This window comes from Talpa occidentalis, unplaced genomic scaffold, assembly GCF_014898055.3.
Source record: "Talpa occidentalis isolate TD23 unplaced genomic scaffold, MPIMG_talOcc4v2.1 talOcc4.7, whole genome shotgun sequence".
Taxonomy (NCBI): Eukaryota; Metazoa; Chordata; class Mammalia; order Eulipotyphla; family Talpidae; genus Talpa; species Talpa occidentalis.
In genome coordinates this window covers 122,947,229-122,967,907 of record NW_023605083.1, presented here as the reverse complement: position 1 = coordinate 122,967,907, position 20,679 = coordinate 122,947,229, and the positions used below count along the sequence as shown (strand labels likewise).

The following is a 20,679-nucleotide window of genomic DNA, read 5'->3' as shown; positions in this document are numbered from 1 at the left end:
AAATGATGCTTTCTAAAGTCTTGGTTTAATATTTTGTGATACCACTATTCAGAAGTCGGTGTCTAATTTTTTTTATTTCAATACTTGCCTTTTTCTAAAGATTTATTTACTCATACAAGAGCTGGGGTACAGGTCAGAGGTTGGGGGGGGGTGAGAGGATTCACCAGAGAGAGAGTGGGGAACAGAACAGGCAGACTGACTGAAATACACTGCTGAGGGAGCAGTGGGCGAGACAGGAGAGGTCTGCTGTGCCATGTGGGTAGGTCCCTGGCCTGCTGGAGATGGAACTCATGCTGCAGAGGCTGTGGATAGCTTCACAGTGCTGTGTTTAACCCCTTGCACCACCAGGGAGGCCCTCAATACTTGGTTTTAATGACTGTCAAAACCTAGATAAAAATGGGGAAATGTGGCTGCACTTTCAAAATCATGATTTTTTTCAGATTCACTCACCATTTATAGAAATGTTTTATTGAAATATGCCTGGGAAGTTTCCATTGATCTGTTAGTTTTTCTTACAGACTAATCAGAATATGTTGTACTTTCATAGTGCTAAAAATGGGTTAAAATCCCTGAAAGTCTTCATTTACATGATTTTTATGAGGTTAGAGAATTTTGTTTCTAATTTTTTTAAGCATGCAGATATGAGTTTTTATTTCTCATTTATTTTTAGGTACCATAAATTGCTTAAACAGCAAAATCACTTAGCATTAGAAGTGTTTCCAAATACCCATTTTTGAACTGCTCTGTTCATGAGCACAATTACTAGCCTTGACTTTTTTGTTTTTGTTCTGAAAGAGCAGTTTCTAACATGTGTTACAACATTTTCATCCAATTGGAGCAAAGTGAGTTTTCTTCATATTCTCTTGGTAACATCCTACTTACAATTTCTTCAGAGGAGCACTAGTCTTTTTATAAAAGGGAATTGTATAACTCATCTATGTTCAACAGATCTCATAAGTGCTTTCCCTTGTGGCAATCAGTTAATCCCTATGCAATTAAAAAAATCTTTTTTATCACTTTAAAGAATAAAGTGATAAAGTGCTTCCTACCTCTTTGCAGAGTGTAGGAAAGATTCTCTATTATAAGTCTTGTTTCAAGAAAGTTGACCTTGGTGACATCCCAAGGCACAAGGTCACACCTTTCCTCTGTCTTATTTGCAGCAGTAGCTTCTGGAAATGAAGCAATGAATCACTTTCACAATAGATGTTACCTTTGTAGCTTTTATTCTGGAATGCTTTTTTAAAAATTACAATCAAGTCAACTAACCATTCCATCAGTGGTTACAGTTTTCTTTGGAAGTACATTGTTTCATATACAATTGAGACTATACCCTTTCAGTAGTGTTATCTTTGGTAACTCATAAAATTATAGTTCTTGGTGTGTTTCATAATTACCCAGAAAGTATGCTCAGATAAAAGAAATACCTGTATTTTGAGCTAACTATAATTTCATTTCTTTAGGGTTTTCTAAGGGCTTCTGAGTGCATTTACCAGTAAAAGAATGCTTTTTGTCACTATTTTGTTTTCCATGCATCATTTTAGCCAACTTTACTGTGGTTCCTGGCTTCTTGTCTTTTATCCTAGGAGACTTTAACAGTTTCATCACATGAACTTTAATACCATTTTGTGAAGTGCTGGATTGAAAAGGATATGACTTTAAATAGAGGTGGAAAAAAAATGTAGAAGTTTAGCTCTTGCTGTGAATACACTTAATTTTTAAAAGCCTGGTAGGTTATCAGGACTTTTTTTTTTAGTGTCACTAAGTTATGTGTTAAGGCAAGATGTACACTTAGGATGCAGTTCATCTTAAATAAAAATGGGTGTGAAATAAATACAAACAGATGTACTAACATTTTCTTCTCACACTCCAAACGATTAAGTTGCAAACCCCTTGCAAATCCTACTTTAGAGACAACTGATCTCAAACAACTGGGGTAGCTATTGCTGAAACTAGTCTTTTAGTTAAAGCACAAGCAAAGCAAAATGGAATTTGTTATCTGCTGTAGTTTCATATTTGTGAGATAAACTTAAGAAGCATCACCTTTGGCTTGAAGTTTGAAGAATGAGCACTTTAGTCATAAACAGACTATAATTATGAGTGTCATATTTCACCAACTAGAAAACCTGAAAGAATGCTGGAAGTGTTATTGGTTAAATACATTATATGAAGGAATGTTTTGTTGATCAAAAAAGACTGTTAATTGATGTTTTTTAAAAAATACACTGTAATTATTTTTGTCGAGAGGTATTTGGAAGATGGCATTTCTCTGTCTGTAGGAAAGTAAGGTTCATAGCCGCTTGGGATCTCCTATTTTTTTTATTTTAAGATTTATTTATTTATTTATCCAAGCACTGGGTACAGTCAGAAGCGCGGGAGGGCGAGAGAATTCACCAGAGCTAGAGTGGGGAACAGAACAGGCAAATGGACCGAAGTACACTGCTGAGGGGAGCAGCGGGCGGCAGGAGAGGTCTGCTCACCATGTGGGACCCTCGCCGGCAGCCGGGGATCGAATCGGTGCTGCAGAGGCTGTGGCAGCTTTGCACCTCGCAGCCCAGCGCTCAACCACTGCGCTACCAGGGAAGTCCCCACTTGGGATCTCTTATAAAAAGAGACTTTTTCCTGATATACTTTGTCAGACTTAATGAATTTACTTCATTGCATTTTTATCAGTCAAGATTCTTTTCTTTGGAAGAGATGGAAAATCAACTCAAATAAGCTTGATCAAAAATGAGAATGACTGATTCATAACCAACATTTAGGCCTGGTCTCAATGGCTCTTGCTGGTTTGTCAGTTCTATGTTCCAGACTCTATTTCTCTGTCTTTGTTTCCTTCGCTATCTCTGATAGTTTTACTCTCTTAAGTGGGAAGTCTTCCTTCTTGCTTGTGTGAAGCACTGGGAGTAACCTTCTTTTTGCACCTGTTTATATAACCCCCACCCCCACCCCCAGGTGGAAGAGGAGCCTGTGTGCTGTGGCTGTCAGGCCCTCTAAAGCACATGGGATGGGGAAGGAACAGTCTGCAAAAGGATGGCTTTGCTGTTACCACAGAGGAAGGGATGCTGAGAGTCACAAGTAATAGGTGCTTACTACAGTACCATGACAGATGCACAAGTCATAGTCATCTCACCTAATCCCCAGGAAACTCCTCTGGGATCTGGTGACTGCTTCTGCAATCTAAAGAGGGAGAGAATAGAGTCTGTGGGAGGAGAAATCTGATTGGGGGATGGTGAAGGAGGCAGGGCTTGAGGGAATAAGCATGGAGGGAGCCAGGAGGGTGCTGGCCAAACTGGACCTGGGCTCCAGGCTGGATCAGAGAGAGTGACAGCTTTATCTGTTTTGTTTTTTTTTTAAGATTTATTTTTATTTATTTATGCATACGAGAACTGGGGTGTAGGTGAGGAGGAAGAGGATAGGAAGGCTTAAAATATCCTTTAAAGTGATAAAAGATGACTCAATTTTGTTTTCCTAATCATTGATTCTTACAGAGTATGCAAGCTGCAAGATGTCCTACGGACGAATTATCTTTAACTAACTGTGCAGTTGTGAATGAAAAGGATTTCCAGTCTGGCCAGTGAGTATCTGACTTTGTTTTTTTCTAGTGTGCTAAATGGTATTTTATTTCATTTTTATTTATTTATGCATACAAGAACAGAGGTACAGAGTATGAGAGGGTTTACCAGAGACAGAGTGGGGAACAGAACAGGTGGATCCACTGAAATACACTGCTGAGGGGAGCAGTGGGCAAGACGGGACTGGTTTGCTGTGTCATGTGAGTCAGCTTCCTGGCTGGGGATCAAATTGCCAGCTTCCTGGCAATAGCTTGTTAGCACTGAGACTTGAATCCCTGCGCCACCAGGAAGGCCCCTAAAGTGGTATTTTAGAAACTTACAGAGAGTCCTCTTGCTGAGCTGGAAATAGAAGAGATGAAAAAGACACTATTTCAGTGTTTACTGCGTCAAACTATGATAAATTATCTTTTAAATGATATGTAGTTTTTATAGGTAACTTTTTTCTTATTTATTTTCTTAGCAGGACTAAACAGAATTTAGCCGAGCTAAACTACACTGGTTCTTTGACTCATAGTAGCGCAGTCACCCGGTTTTTGTCTTTGGAGTCAGTTCTTCTGAGTTCACATCCTGGCTCTGCCAATTACAAGCAAGATGACTATGGATAAGTTATTTATCCTCTCTGTGCCTGTCTCTCCTAATCTGTAAAACAGGGGTGTTGGTAATATCTTCCTCAGGGTAGTTGTGAAGATTGAGTTACACAAATAAAATAGAACAGTGCCTAGCGCGTGAATAAGGCCCCAATAGGTATTAGCTATTCTGATCATTATTACCATGACGACCTAAGCAGAACGAAATCTGCACGGTGCACACCAGCGTAGCACCTTTACAAACATTTGTCCTTGTCATTTATTTTAACCAGTTCACATCACCCACTGCCAGGCCTTTTAAAGACTTTGTTACCAAATTCAGTGCCCTCCATGTGCTTCTGAGATTGGCAAAGGTGATGAGGGACTGTCCCAGAAAGCAGTCAGACAAATAGGGCCTTGGAAGCAGGAATTTTAACTGTGACATATTTTTGGTTGTTTTTCAAGCTATTTGTGAAATACGTGAGTTCCACAGGATTAGAATTGCTAATCATCGCGGTTTTCAGCTCAGAGTAAGGGGCTATGCTAGGCAGCATATCAACATTGTTTCTAGTCCAATGCTGAGCTGAATACAGAGCTTTCATCATACAAATCAGTGTGAGAATTTGTTTATGGGATTCTTTGACCTATGTCCCATGTTCACTGTTCTCAGATGGGGTTACTCAAACTATTATCATATTTTATATCTTATCGATATAAGGGACTTGTGACCTCGTAGCAAAATGACACGCAAAAACATTCATCATGAATATTAAAAAATTACAGCATTCAAAAAGATAATTTTAAAAACAGTGCTGTTGCCTAACAGAGTTTGAAGCATCTGTCTCACACACACAGTCACTGCTAGCTTCTTGGTGTAGGAGATGATCAAATGATGATTGTATTTTAGCTATTTTCAGTTAACTTCTCCCAGGGTGAATTAGCACAAAATCTTTGAAGTAGTAAGTACCGTTATCTCAGTGAAAGCTAATGTATTTTGTGAAAAATTTTCATTTTTCCCATCTTTTTAATTTGCAGGTTGATATTGTTTCAACCTGTTATGAGAACCTGCAAGAGATTTAACAAATAGTCCTAAAAACAAACATTTTTTACTGGTATATCCTGAGTCTTCTATCTTTGGTTCTCTTCCCTCCTATTAAGGATGTGAAATAATTCTTAGGAGAAGAACTTCATCTAATTTTTATGTACTATCAAGGTCTCTAAATATCTTCAGTTTTTGTCAGCTGGTAATGTAATAAAGTAGAGATTGTTCACTCTTGAAATTAGTCCTAATTCTGCATGATGTACATTTGGCCTAAGGTGCTTCCTATGCCTGGAAAACATTTGGATTTCTGACAAATAGAATTGAACGTGAAATTTATGGTCCTTTTCCTTCGGGACTCCCATAAACTGCCATGCTTCTGCTTAGTACACATCACGCGTCAGGTGTTGCAAATGACGTGTCGGAAGTGGGCTTCTCTCTTCTGACGTGCAGTACTGACTGTGCTTCTGTTTTTCAGGCATGTGGTCGTGAGGACCTCTGCCAGCCACAGGTACACATTCACACTGAGGACCCATCCGTCAGTGGTCCCAGGGAGCATTGCATTCAGCTTACCTCAGGTAACTCAGGGGTTAACTGATTCTCTCCTTCTAATCTTGAAAATTATAAAAGAATTCATTTGTTTAAAGCAAGCCTTACCTTACAACTATGTTGATTCATGCTGAAGAAAAATAACAGTATTCTATAAGGAGTTTAATGTTCACTATGTCTGCCTTTCGTCACCTTGGCTTTTTCCTAATTTTATTCTGCAGTGATATCAGTTACCTATCAGATAAAGTATCAGGTTATTTTAATGTTCACTTCCAGGGTAGCAGAAAAGCTATAAAAAATAACATTTACTTTTAAAGTGGACAGCTAATAAAAGTGATTTTTAAATTCAGTGATGTCAGACAAGAATGTGATATGAGTAGGTCACCTCAAATTACAACCCCTCTTGCTAGACCCCCATGATGACTGGATGGATTATGATTTCAGCTGTAATCCTTGGTGCAGTCTGCGGAGGGAAGATTGTTTAGCACAGAATACATAATCTAGGAGTCCACAGTACTGCCTGTATCCTTTCTCCTTCTACCTTTTTTTTTTTTTTTTTAACTCAAGCCACTGATTCCATAATCCTAAGCAACCCCTGTCTCCTCTTGAATGCTGATAAGCCCTGATTTCCTGTCCTGGGAGTGTAGGGCAAGAGAGAGGTGCTCTTTAGGCAGCTATGAAAGATCTCTTGAGGCTCTCAAAAATTAGGGGCAATCTCCACTCACTCTTCCCCTTTTCTCTGGATTCCTCTCCATTACCAGAGCTGCTTTTCACCTTTGTTTCTATAGATCAAAAGTTTGGAATACTCCAGTTTGGTTTATTCCAAAGTTTCATTTGGGATTCTGTTGATCAGAATTGGGGTTTCTGAATATTTCTGCTTTTCTCTCTGCTTTAAAAAACTTCCCCTAGCCTTTACTCTAGGCCACTTACTGTTCTGAGTACTTCTACCTGTTAATTCATTTAATTTTCAAAACAACCTCATGGGATAAATAGAATTGCTCTCATCCCTTTGGAATCAAAGTACAGAACCTAAATGTAGCTGCTTTGCGACAAAGTCTGGACATAACCAGCATGCTGCTAAACTTCAGGCTGACTGAAAGTGGGGAGAAGAGGGAGGTGATACTGAAAGAGGAGGGAGAAGGTACCTGTGGTGAGAGCTAGAAGGGAGAGCACTTGATACTGCACACATTCAAGATGCAGCATCTTCTGAACCATCCGCCACAGGATCTGTGATGTTCAGATGGGTAGACGTGCTACTGACTTTCAGCCAAAATTATTTTGCTCACTGTTCTTTGGAGTGTTATCAGTAATTACTAATTTTGAATGTATACTGTGCCAGTCCCCAATTCCTGCCTCAACACAATCTGGCCTGCCTCAGTACATACTTGTAACCAGTTAGGACTTGGAGAAGTTCAAGTCTGCTTGCAAATGCCTGAAAATTCTCTGACTGTTACCCAAAGAAGAGTCATGGTCATCTAATGATTTGAATCCCTGCTTGGGTTTTAGGGTAGGTGATCTGACAAGTTTTAATTTGGTTTTCATGAACTGAATGTCTTTCTTGTTTTGATACTATAATAAACAGTATAACAAACAACAGTGTATTTAGAACAAGGAAATATTATCTGCAATATAATGAAGGCTTTTGGGAGCATGATATGCAAAGAAGCAGCCTACTCTGGCTTACTGTAAAAGGGCAAACTTTGTATGTTTTAGAACAGATGTTCAGTTATACACTATAGCATGTGCATTCACTTCTTAGGACAGCTGTAATGAAGCCCCACAACCCGGGTGACTTAAATCAACAGAAATTTATTGTTTTCCAGTTCTCTAGTCTGGAAATCTGAACTCAGTGTCAGCAGAGCTGTGTTCTCTCTCAAACCCTGCTTAGCTTCTGGTGTTGCTAACAATCTCTGATGCTCCTTGACTGGTGGATGTATCCCTTTGTCCTCTGCCTCCCTTGCCAGGACTGTCTCCCTGTGTCTGCATCTCGTCCCTTCTCATCAGAACACCAGTCATGTTAGCTTAGATTCTGCCCTGCTCCATGTGACCTCGTCTTAACTGATACATCTGCAAAGACCCTGTTTCCAAATTGGTCATGTTCACAGAGGCCAGGTGCTAAGACCTCACCGTATCTTTTTGTGGAACACAATTCAATAAATAATCCCATTCCATGTTTTGGTCTCTGAATATGTTCATGAAATTCATAGAATTTCTTCTTTTCCCCATTTCTCTAATTTCGATGTCTTTTTTTTATTTTATTTTACAGCGAAAATGGGCTGGACTTTCTATTGGGCAAGAAATAGATGGTAGGTATATTTTTCATTACCTGAGGTAGATTCTCTCCTACTATTTAGATCTGTACAGTTTTCTGTTACTGATTGTCTGGACATTAAACACTCATCCTGTTCATATTACTGTTTAGACCTATGAGAATGAAAGTAAATTCGTATGATACCTATACCTATACCTCTTCATCTACTTGCTATTCTGCCTGAAAATGTAGGTTTTTTTTTTAAGATTTATTTATTTATACAAGAACTGGGGTACAGTCAGAGGCATGGGAGGGTGAGAGAATTCACCAAAGACAGAGCGGGGGGCAGAACAGGCAGACGGACCGAAGACACTGCTGAGGGGAGCAGCAGGCGAGGCAGGAGAGGTCTGCTGCACCATGTGGGTTGCTCCCTGGCCAGCCGGGAATTGAACCTGCGCTGCAGAGGCTGCGGACAGCTTCATAGCATGGCACTCAACCCGCTGTGTCACCAGGGAGGCCTGAAAATGTAGTTCTAATGGGGAAAAGAATATCCACTTATTCTTAGTTCACACAGAATGTGCATGGTAAATATGTGCACAAATATTACCATTATCAAGGCTAGAAAATTAGCCAGAGAAATCTTGCTAGGTCCTGGAGTGTTGACTGTGGAATAGGAAGAAAGCATTACATGTTAGAGACAAGGAAGAAAGGCTTTGAAGATTTGAAATAATATAAATAAATAATATAAATAAAGCAAGTCAAAGGTTGTACTCAGAAATTATGTTTGCCTAATTGAAAGGATTTGCTTGAGTGGATTGTGTTAAGTGGTAAGAGTTGAATATGAAGTTAGTGGAGGAATTAGAAGTACATACTGGAAAATTTGGATTTTTATACAAAAACAGTGATGTGTGCCTGAGGGTTTGTTAATGAGCACATCAAAATCCTACTTTTAGGAAAAGATTCTGAGGTCAATATGGTGTAGAGTGAAGAGTGGGGAGAATTCAAGAGTTGAGAGAAATGGTGTGGAGATTGTTCGATTTGCCTGGAATTATGTTCAGTAGGACTTGGTGAAATTATAACTATGGAATTTCCTATTTCTTTATTTATTTTTAAAAGAATACTTTTTAGAGTGTTACACATTTTTTTTATGGATTTATTTATTTATTTTTATACAAGAGCTGGGGTACAGGCCAGAGGTGCAGGAGGGTGAGAGGATTCACCAGAGACAGAGTGGGGAACAGTACAGGCAGACAACCGAAATATAATGCTGAGGGGAGCAGCAGGCACAGGAGAGGTCTGCTGCACCATGTGGGAATCTCCCTGGCCGGCTGGGAATCAAACCCGTGCTGCAGAGGCTGCGGACAGCTTCACAGCACTGCGTTCAACACCGCTGTGCCACTGGGGAGTATATATATATATACACACACACACACACACACACACACACACACACACACACACATTTAAAGAACAAGTTCATTAGGAGAGGGACAGAAAAGTAAAGTACACTTTCATAGACACAGGTGGGCAGGAAGAGCTGCCCCAAAGATATAGGTTTGCTGAGAGAGAGGCCTGCATGGTTGTAGGCGGGTGGCCTTGAGGAGAGCTGCCTCCGCTGAGGGAGAGGTCAGTGAAGAGAAGTCCTGGCATGGTACAGGTCATGGGCAGGCAGGAAGCTGCTGCCTTGCAGAGGAGAGAGTTGGTAAAAGGAGCACCTACATAGTCACAGGTGGGTAGACGGGAGTGCTGCTGGAATTTCTTTTTTAAATCTATATTGAAGAGGAATAATTGGTATTACTTGGGGATTCCACTTTACTATATACTGAAATGTGTTTTCTCCTGTGTTTGTCCGGATAAATAAGTCTAAGTTGGAAGAAAGAGTGGCAGTACTTAAGAGAATGGCCTGTTTTTCTCAATGTATGTTATGCAGTCATCATAGCACATTAGGGAAGGACATGGGAAACAATTTATGGCTTCCGGAGTGGGGGGGAAGATTAAGCCACTGTGGATTATAAGCCAATGAACTAATAAGCAAAAACAGGCATTGTTTCATAGGCCATGTGACAAAGTTGTCAAATTATTCATGTCAATTGCATGGTACAGTAGGGGAAGAAAAAAATAGGCGAGTATAGTTAAACCAGCTGTTTTCTCTGCTTGCTTTTAAAACCTAAAAAAAAAAATTCATATTTACAGATGATATATTTGCATATGCTCTTCTGCTTGTGATCCCACTCTTCTTTTAGTTACGACACTCTTCTTTTAGTTAGGACTTAAACAAGACCTTTAGTCAGGTCTCTGAAATGATCCTCATTAGTTCTTCTGTCAGCCACTACTTGGTTGAATAAAACTTATTCTAAAGTAGATTCCTCCAAGGAGTATATATGTTATAGTGTTCCCTAAGTTCTTGAGTGTTTACACTATTTTTCCTATATCCTTAATATTTCAAATGCAGCTTAGCTGGATATCAAATTATTGGATTGTTTTCTTTCCTTGAATTTCTTGAAAATGCTGCATTAAAGTTGCCCTGCTTCGTGTGATCCTCTCCAGGAGTCTGATACCAGTATCATTTTCTTTCCCTTATAAGTAATTTGATTTTATGCTGGGAGCCTTGAGGGTTTTTCTGCCTTCATTTAGTCTGCTCTCCATTAGTCTATGATCTTAAATTGCCATTAGCCACAAAATAAGGAAACATTCTCAACCTCCCCCTTTGCTCCTTGATGAACCCTCAGGGCACCTCTCCCTTTGGAAGTGATTGGCGCTGACCATGGTGCTGCCTGAGGTGCTGTCAGAGGTGCTGTCCATGGTACTACCCTTAACTTTTTGAAGTTGTAACAACTAGAAGGTCTTTTTGGTTTAGGAACATTGACCTTAAATTAAAATGTACTTAAAAATTATAGCCAGTCATGATGATATTTTAATATGTTTATTCACATTTCTTGGTAAAAGATGATGCATCATGCCATTGTGAAATCATTTTGGGGTCTTATGTGCAAAATGGCATCATACTGTAAAAATCTTTGCAACATACTCTGCATTCAACATTATATTGTAATGGGTGACCCATCTTTATTAACATACCAAGTTTTTATTTTTAATTTCTGTACAGTATTCCATATTAGGAATATACCAATTTTATTCACAATTTACAGGTCAGCATTATTTTAAAGATTTATTTATTTATGCATACAAGAGCTGGGGTACAGGCCAGAAACGTGGGGTGGGGGGAGGACTCATCACAGACAAAGCGGGGAACAGAACAGGCAGATTGACAGAAATACACTGCTGAGGGGAGCAGAGGGCGAGTCAGGAGAGGTCTGCTGTGCCATGTGGGTTGCTCCCTTGCTGGCCGGGGATTGAACTCATGCTGCAGAGGCCACAGACTGCTTCATAGGTTGCGTCCCAACCCCCTGCACCATCAGGGAGGCCCCAAGATCAGCATTTTAAAAACACGTTTCACAATTACAAATAACGCCGCAATGAAACACACTATAGATTTCTTTTTAGGTAAATGTTCAAGAGTCTTTCTGGGACAGACACTTAGAGATGGAATTGCTGAATCAACTTACTAATTTTTACATTAGTATTTCCCTGTATATATAATTTCACTATGTGGGAAAACAACTAAACTCTGTTGCATGAAAGTTATTTAGCATAAAGCCTGTGCTTTCAAACTTCCAGAAGTGGAGGCTGCAGACTATTCTGAAACTTTTTTGAGTTCATTCTTTTATCCTCATGGCATTTTCCATCCCTCACCCTGACTTTCTGCGTTGTTTTACTTTTGAAAATGTTTATCTTTAAAATATGTATGTCCCCCTTTATGACAGCAGACAAAAATATAAACGTGTGACTATACAAGCCATTTTGTTCAAAGAATTTAAGAAAGTCCTTGTACATAACTCCTAACTAAACTGTAAGAAATAAGTTTAGAAGCGAATTTAGATGCTGAAACATAAACATTCATCTAGTCTAGTCTTTTTATTTTATAGACATGAAAAAACAGAGAGTTATAATTTACTTAGAATCTTCTTGTTACTAGCAGTCTGTTGAAACACACAGAATCAAAAATCCCCCTGTCTTCCTTTGTTATTAGTATGGTCACTGTGGCATTTTTGTGTTGCTGTTTCATTGAAACAGGTCATGAACATGTTAAGAATCTAACAGACACTTATGTGCTGTCAAGACAAGGATGAGTTAAAAGCATGGCTCTTGTACTGTTCTTGTCCACACACCTCTCATCTCACATCTTTCTTGTGTCAAACAGGAATCTTGTTTGCAAACAGCCTGCTCTTCCACTCCAAGGGGCTGCCCTCACTGTTGCTTTGTCCCCTATTAAATAAGGAGGAGGAAGATGCAGAAGTTGTGTGAAGAGGACTGTGGTTTTCCCCATGAGTTGAGTGAGGGGTAAAAGTTGAGGGAGTGTGCTGTTCAATATGTTCCAATCAATTCAGAAAGGGAAGAAAATCTCTACTGGTTGTTATTATTTTTGAAACACCTGTGCCTGTGCATGCCTCCACTGAAGGCCATGTAAAGTCTCCTTTGGGTCAAGTTTCCTTCTGATTTGCTCATACGAAAATTCTTATTTCTTAAAACACAGTATTTGGTGTCCCTGTGGTTGAAAACAATGCTGTTTTTCACTCCTAGTGTCCTCATATACATTTGACAAAGCCAAGCAATGTATTGGCACAATGACCATCGAGATTGATTTCCTCCAGAAAAAAAGCATCGACTCCAACCCTTATGACTCTGATAAGATGGCAGCAGAATTTATTCAACAGTTCAACAACCAGGCATTCTCAGTGGGACAACAGGTACTTTCTAAATTTCTTTCATTCCTTTGACTTTATAGGCATTCTGATGCCTGCAGCATGCAAAGTCAGTTCCACTTTGTAAAAGCCGAGAGGGATTTTGCTTATTTATGGAAAGGTATATCCACAGGAGGTGATACAGGGCAATGAAGGTGTATTTACTGAACCTCTAGGAGTCTGTTCAGGATAATTCTAAAGTAGCTTTTAGGTAGCAATGTCACATACAATTACAGTAGCTTTTCATCTTGGGTTTTGGAACACTGCAGAGCTTTGGCTCAAGTTTCTTCTTTTTCTTATCGTGGGACATTGCTTTTGACTTTGGATGTCTTTCTCTTTTACTGATACATTTCTGTAGGAAAGTAGTTCTTAACTTTGTTTGGTTATGAACTCCTTTGAGAATCTTAAGAAAATTATATAAACACATTTTCAGGTTTTTCATGGAACCCCTGATACCCAGGCTTTCTCTCCTTTCAAATGATACTGCTGATGTCCCTTTTTGGGATTTCAGCTAATGTATAGTTAACCTCCTGCAAAGAAATTTCTGTCCTTTTAAACAGGTGTGAGTTCATAAGTTGCTGCTTGTACACATAAATAATCATTGCTCTTGTGACCTAACCTTTACATTTGTCTCCTTTCTGATTTCTTTCAATCATTCATAATTCCTTTCTCTTAACCTAGCTCTACAGCAGTGGTTTTCAAAGGGTGGTCCTGAGGCCCTCAGGATCCCTGAAGCCCTTTTAGGGGAGTTGCAAACTCAAAATTGTTTTCATATTAGCAACAAGACAACATATGTCTTTTTCCTCTTGTTCTCTCACAAGCCTTCAGTGTAGTTCTGCAGACAACATGCCGTGTGCATGCCCAGTGCACCCACTGCCAAGGCAGACACAAGGGTCCAGCTGTCCTCCATTAAGCCAAACGTTAGAGTTTGCAAAACTGTGACGGTGTCATGCTTCCCACTTACAGTTTTTATTTCAGAAAATAGTTTTTGAAGTAAATTAAAAATATGTCTTTATGTTAATGCATAATGGATCTATCATTGTTATTTTTAAATTAAATACATTTTAAGTTTGTTATTCTAATTTCTAATATAATATATATCAATAAATATAATTCATCTCAATAAAAGCTCTTTGGGGTCCTCAAAAATGTTCAGGCTTATAAAGGGATCCTGAGACCAAATTATTTGAGAATTCCTCCTTAGAGCACTCTCACTTACCTAGATTTGCCAGCACATAGGAGAGCACCTAGCTTGTGGAAGACATTCAGTAAACATTTGGTGGAAGAATGACAGAGCATTCAGAAGCCATGACTGCACTTGTTTGACAAGCTTTTGTGTTGGTTGCAGAAAAGCATGAATTTTAGACCTAGGCTTGACTCCATTCACTGTGACTCTGGGTCCTGTGGCTTAGATTTTCCCTGGCTTGCAGCTTCCTCCTTAGTAAAAGTCATTTCTGTTTGTAAGAGAGTCTGTGAGTGCTAATTACATAGCCTCCTGAAGTGTTGGGTGTGTGGCAGGTACTCCAGTGTTAGTTCTCTTTCCTCTTGTTGACTATGTGGGTAGTTGGCCTGTTCAGCAGATTGGAGATGAATAAACAGGAGAAAGCTGCTTGTCTACATTTGGAAACATCGGTGATGATGAGGGAATGATGTCATGAAGTGAGTTTTCTCCCTTTACCTCCTTTCCATATAGCTTGTGTTTAGCTTCAATGACAAGCTTTTTAACTTACTGGTGAAGGATATTGAAGCCATGGATCCTAGTATCCTGAAGGGAGAGGCTGCGACAGGTAAAAAACAGAAGGTACGTGTGTTTCTCGTGATATCTACTGGGATTATCGTTACGATGTGAATTGTGCAAAGCCATTGTCTTGCCGGGTGATTTCTTTCATAGTCTATACTCTCTTAAGAGAGTAGGGAGAGAAAAATTGCTTTATAGCTAGCATTATTATTAAAATATTACACCAGAGTTATATGCCGACCTAACAGTTACTTGAAATTTCTATATGTACTTGTAACCTGCTTCAGTGCAGGTGATATTTACTGAAAATAAATAATAGCAATGCAAAAGACAATAACAACCGATATATGCATTGAATAATGAAAATATAAGCAGTAGAAGGTAGTTGTGAGTGAAATAAATGTGATTTAGATAATGGATTAGAAGATCTGCTTTGCCCAAAGAGGCCCCATATACCTTTCATTTGGGGGGTGGGGGGGGGCTTGCTTTGCGAAATCCAGAAATCTGCTATTAGACTAACTGCTAACTAATGTCTTTCTGTGCAGATTGATGTAGGACTGGTTGTTGGCAACAGTCAGGTCGCATTTGAGAAGTCAGAAAATTCGTCACTCAATCTTATTGGTAAGATTTGTAGTTTTTAGAAGATTCTGAATGAAGTAAGACTATCTCTGTTGTTGCATAGATTCTACTACAGATTTTCAAATGGGGAAAGAGAATAGGGATGCCTCCTCTGAGAAAGCTTGTCACAAAATCACATCTTTCCGATGTGCTGATGTAGAAAAAAATTTCAAACCTTCATTAGATCATCATTGTCCAGTAGAATATAGAAGATGACCTACATACGAAATTTTTAATACTCTGATAGCCACATTCAATATAAAAAGATACACATAAAACTAACTTTTAAACTGTTGATATTGATAAATCCAGACTTACAAAATATTTGTAAAAAACAAATCAGAGTTTCTGTATAGCCTTCACCAGCTTCCTCCAATGTTAAGTCTTAAATAATCATAATGCAGTTACCAAAGCGAAAGCAGTTACATTGCTACTAACTAAACTACAGACTCAGATTTCACTCTGTCCTTTTTCTGTTCCAGGATGTAATTCAGGATTGCATGTTGCATTTATTTATTTAGTTTCCACAGTCTTTTCCAGTCACTGACAGTTTCCACTTTTGTCTTTTATGACCTTGAGAACTGGTTAGTTATTTAGTGGAGTGGTTGTCAGCTCTGTAATGCTAGACGACTTCTGTTAGGGACTGTGTGAAATGAATGCACATGAAGATCTTTTCAACACATTTATAGTTCAGTCCTATCCTGTATGCTAGCCTTATTTTTAATAAATTAAATAATGATGTCAGTCTCTAAGCATATTAACTCACCAGAATAATGCTGTCATTAGTGCTACAGTAATTCTTCTTTTCAGTTGATTTGACTATATTGATGTCTCAACTGCAGTAGAAAATGAGAATTTTCATTGGTTGCCTATCAACATGTGCACGGCTGTTTAACTTTCTTCAAATGTCTGGGCTTTTTTCTTGATCCATAAATTATCATTTTACCTTTATTGTTTCGTTTTTAATTATAAAATAAAAGTACTTCATTTCCTAAAATATGGACAGGAACTCAACTCACACTAAAATTTTTTAATTTGATTTTGTCTTCAAGCAGTTTTATTATTGTTCTTTTTGCTTAACATATTTCATGTAATAAATGTACCTCTATAACATAATTTTTAATGACTATATATGTCATTTTATGGATGTGGGATATATCATAATTTCCTATTATTTGACCCCATACTTTCCTGAAGTCATTTCTTTGTATTTTATTTTTTGTCCACCTTTTGTTAATGTTTCTTATCCCAAGGAATTGCACTACTTTTATATAATATGGGGATTTTTAAGAAATTCTTGCAAAGGTATGATAGATTTTTTTCCCCCGTTGGAAATTAAAATTGTGTTGTGATTGAGCATTGATAAATTTGGCCGCAAGAGGGCACTAGCGTGTAAGAAATATTTTTGATAGCTTCATAAAGGAAATGTTAAGTCTACAAAACTCTAACCATAAAATCACCATCTAGGATAAGCACTTTGAATGTGACCTTTTCATTCCTAATTTAAAAAATCTATAGTATTACTCTCGTTTTTGTTTATAGTAAAGTGTTCTAAGGTACTTCATTCTTCAGTTGAGACATTGTGGTTCCCTTTAGTAACTGTGGGTGGCACTGTGACATTTAAGTTAGATCATTTTCAACTAAAAGAATTTGAAAACACGATTTTTGAAATCATTAAAGACTTTGGGATGATTTTTGACTTATGTGTGCAAGTGAAGAAAAAATAAGACATTAAACTTACACAGTGTCTCTTCTTAGACTGAGGGATTATGTCCCAATTATAAACTTAATATAGAAAAATATAGGTATTTTTAAGTATGCTTTCTTTAGGAGATTTGAGGACACCTAGATTTCAGCTGTGTTTCTGGCAGCTAATGTTGTCTTCATCAGATATGCACATGGTGTTTCCTCTAATCAACTAAGTTAGTAAACTTGTTCAGGATTAAAGATGAGTGAGATTTAAGCGCCATGGATTGGTAACAAATGCACTTTATTTTAAAAGCATTTTACTGACCCTAAGTGGGAACCAGACAAAGTAGTTAACATAGCAAAACTCATCCTTGGAAAGTCAGCTCGAACCTGCGGTTCATCTTTTATAATTGCGGCTTCTTTTTATTCAGTGAGGATGCCCCGGAGTTCTGTCTCTTTGCATTTGTGATGAACTTCTCATTTCACATTTTTATCTTTACTTGACACAGGCAAAGCTAAAACTAAGGAAAATCGCCAGTCTATCATCAATCCTGACTGGAACTTTGAAAAAATGGGAATAGGAGGTCTGGACAAGGAATTTTCAGATATTTTCCGACGAGCATTTGCTTCCCGAGTGTTTCCTCCAGAGATTGTGGAACAGATGGGTGAGTTTAAAAAAGGAAAATTTGATGAAGTTTTGTGTTGTTAAAGAAAAAAAAAGTGGTGAATTGTTTTTTCAATAGTGTTTAAAATTATTTTTCAGTCCTGGCAAAGAATTTTTCGGTTTTAACTTCCTCTTTTAAAAAAGACATTTTCTGAAAAACTTTAAATATTAAAATTTACAAAAGGCATTTTGTGGGGAAATTATGGAAATATTTTAGCTTGTGCCATTGTATCTACTTCCTCAGTACATTTTTCTAAGAGACATAATATAGAAATAGCTTTTCATTTATTTGTTTCACCTGACTCTAAAGGTCTACTATGGGTCAGATTTACCCCGCTGAATAATCACTATTTATTAGACTGTGGATATTTTAATATTCGCTGCTGCTATTTTTTTTTTTTTTTATTGTGCTCTTGCCTTACCCAATTAGGACATCTTCATACCTGGTAAATGGATACTTGGCTTGTTTTAAAATTAGATAAGTTTGATCCAAAAAGCCAAATGCAGGACATAATAGGAGTTTCCATACTGTGCTCTTCATTTATCACTTTCTCTGTGAAGGTTTGTTTAGTTTATCTGCATGAAGTGGCTTTATTTGCCCTCATGGAAATGCTGTCATGGCCATTTTCATGTCTGTATCATCATAGGTGGGTTTGGAATGTGAGCCACAGAATATCTGAGAAAGGAATTTATAACCTAACAAGCTTCTGGCAGATTGTTAGTATAAAAACAGTACCCAGAAAAATTGAAGGAATACGAATATATTACTCCCTTCACCCCCATCCTTCTTTATCTTTAAATTGCTACTGGGAGATAAAGTGTATTCATCATGGTGGGATAAGAACTGCTTTCGAGGCACTAAGTGCCTGTTCTGTTAGCCTCCTATTGTTGGTAGCTTTTCTGCCTGGGTGCTCACTCTGATAAATTGCAGGAACAGCACACACCTGTTCAGTGGCTAAAGGTCGAGTTTGGAATTGGATTAAGAGAAAATGACAGAGACCCTCATCACCTGAGTTTTATACATCTTGAAATGCCAATGACATACTTTTTCTTTTTTACCTGAAAGATACAAAGGCCAAGTCCATAAAAACCAGAATTTTCATTTGAAAGTAGTAAAAACTGTGGTAGTTCACTGTCTTGGTAATGTGTATTTCAAGGCACCATAAAATCCCTAAAACTTTTTGATCAAGACGTGAAAATATTGCTTTAAGTTCCTCTTAGATACAAGCAGAGATACAGAATGATTCCAGATGTTCTGCCTTATCCTTGTGGAATATTTCTACTGTTTTTCAAGAGTGAGGCCTGATGCAGAAGTCTAGTGATTCTGTTTCTTTGAACATTTATACTGTCCGGCCAACAAGTAGAAAAAGAACTCCTTCCGTAATAGGCCATATATTTTAATTTATTAATATCTTCTCCCAATTTATAAGCTCTTGAGGATTCAGTTATTCTGATACTAGTTACCCTATTTGTGCATTTTCCAAACCCTGCTCACTAGGGCCTTTTTCTGGGGTTAGGTAGATATGCCTGGAGCAGTAAAACAACTATCCGTCCAGTGGTGACTTTGCCAGCTCTTGAAGGGTTTGACATGAAATCAGATTTGGAATTTCTGAGTGAATTTCATCTGTGTTTCTGCAATCTGCATTTAAAATGAGTTGAGTCATAGCAGTGTGCTTTTTGACCAAGGACTGTAGACTTGAATTTCGTTTGTAAGTGCTACTATCCAGAGCCTTTGTTGTGGATTTATTTCTTCTACTTTTTTTACCCTAAACTAATTAGGCAGAAGATGAGTTGTGTCCTTTATAAAAGGCAATATGTTCTTCTTTTTATGGTTTTTTACCATCAAGAAGCATGTGTTATCAATTTGATATAAAAGGTAATAAGTGTTAAGTTAACCTTTGCTTTTGAGCTGAATTGAAAGACTATTTTGAATGAGGTGTTGTGGTGTCCTAAAGCTAATTTTTAACGGTGAAATGGCTAGGAAATAATTCTCTTGCTGTGCGTATATCATTTCCCTTTTTCCAATACAGGCTTCTTTTTTCCTTTGAATTTTGAGGGAATTACACAGTAAAATATTTCACTGCAAGTCAAGTACTCTGTAGGTTATAAAGGTCTCATTGGGCTTTGGTAAAGGCATATAAGTAGACTATAAAATAACATTATACAAGTCCTTTCTTCACATATACCCCCTGTTCTTTGACCCTGCCAGAAGGGAACAAAATTGACTGTTTTTTTCCCCTTCATTCTTTGTTAACTTAAATCATCAACCTTTCTGGCTTTGGGATCCAATTGAACATTGGTATAATTGGTTAAATCAATTCAAATTTTAAAAAATAGTGATTACGAAAAGAATAATTTGTGTCGGTTATGGGACTGTTTTGTTTCAAGCAGAGAACTTTTTTGCTTTTGGCTTGAGACCAAATCATTGTTTTTACCACGGAATCTAGAGTTATGTCAACTTTGTAAATGGCAATCTTAACTAAATGCATCTTTTTGACTATATGTTGAAGTTCTAAGTTCACAAAGTGATAACTTTAGAGTTTTCTTCCTGTCATTGTGTTTATGAGACTGATAATGGTTCTTCTGGACAATGTCGCTCTTTCATTTTGCTTGTAAAACTGTACATTGCTTTTTAAAATCGAGTATGTCGTTTAGATACATACAGAATGCTGCCCGTGAGATATAGGAAGACCTGAGGACTGAGCAGAGGTATGCAGTTAGGCAGGAAAATTAGGGATCAGGCCACGCAGTGGTCATTAAATGTGTCCTAAGTACTTTCAAGCACATACTCTATACCGCCCTGCTTTTTAAATATTTTTATAACATATAAAACCAAGGGAAGCCTTAAAGGGCAAGAGATCACATACAGTGCTACAAATAGAGGAAGAGAGACCATGTGTAGAAATAGGAAAGGGGTTACTCAGGGGGATGTATCAGTTGCATTTCGTTGTTTTCATGAGCGTAACTAGTTATGCCTTGTGTGTAGTGGTTGGACTCACTCAGCCCACATGGGGCAGCTCTTCCTTGGTAACATGATGCCAACATGAACGCATGAGCATGGAAGTTTAGACTTACACCTGTATGTAGTGGATGCCAAATAGACATTTAGTTAGGATATCCTCTGCTCCCACGATGGTAAATGTTTAATTAGGGCTGACCTTAAATCCTTATTTGTGGGTTAATAGAACCATCTT

General features: G+C 38.0%; 1 protein-coding gene across 2 annotated transcripts in view; it reads left to right on the top strand.

Annotated features, from left to right (window-relative positions):
* The window catches only part of NSF (N-ethylmaleimide sensitive factor, vesicle fusing ATPase), a 137,407-nt gene that overhangs the window by 23,507 nt on the left and 93,221 nt on the right, over positions 1 to 20,679 (top strand). For both annotated transcript variants that reach the window (XM_037495158.2, XM_037495157.2), the window contains exons 2-8: positions 3,486 to 3,571; positions 5,653 to 5,752; positions 7,990 to 8,029; positions 12,616 to 12,782; positions 14,470 to 14,577; positions 15,060 to 15,135; positions 17,331 to 17,486. In XM_037495158.2, the coding sequence (XP_037351055.1) occupies positions 3,486 to 3,571; positions 5,653 to 5,752; positions 7,990 to 8,029; positions 12,616 to 12,782; positions 14,470 to 14,577; positions 15,060 to 15,135; positions 17,331 to 17,486 (733 nt within the window). The remainder of the gene's footprint in view (positions 1 to 3,485; positions 3,572 to 5,652; positions 5,753 to 7,989; positions 8,030 to 12,615; positions 12,783 to 14,469; positions 14,578 to 15,059; positions 15,136 to 17,330; positions 17,487 to 20,679) is intronic.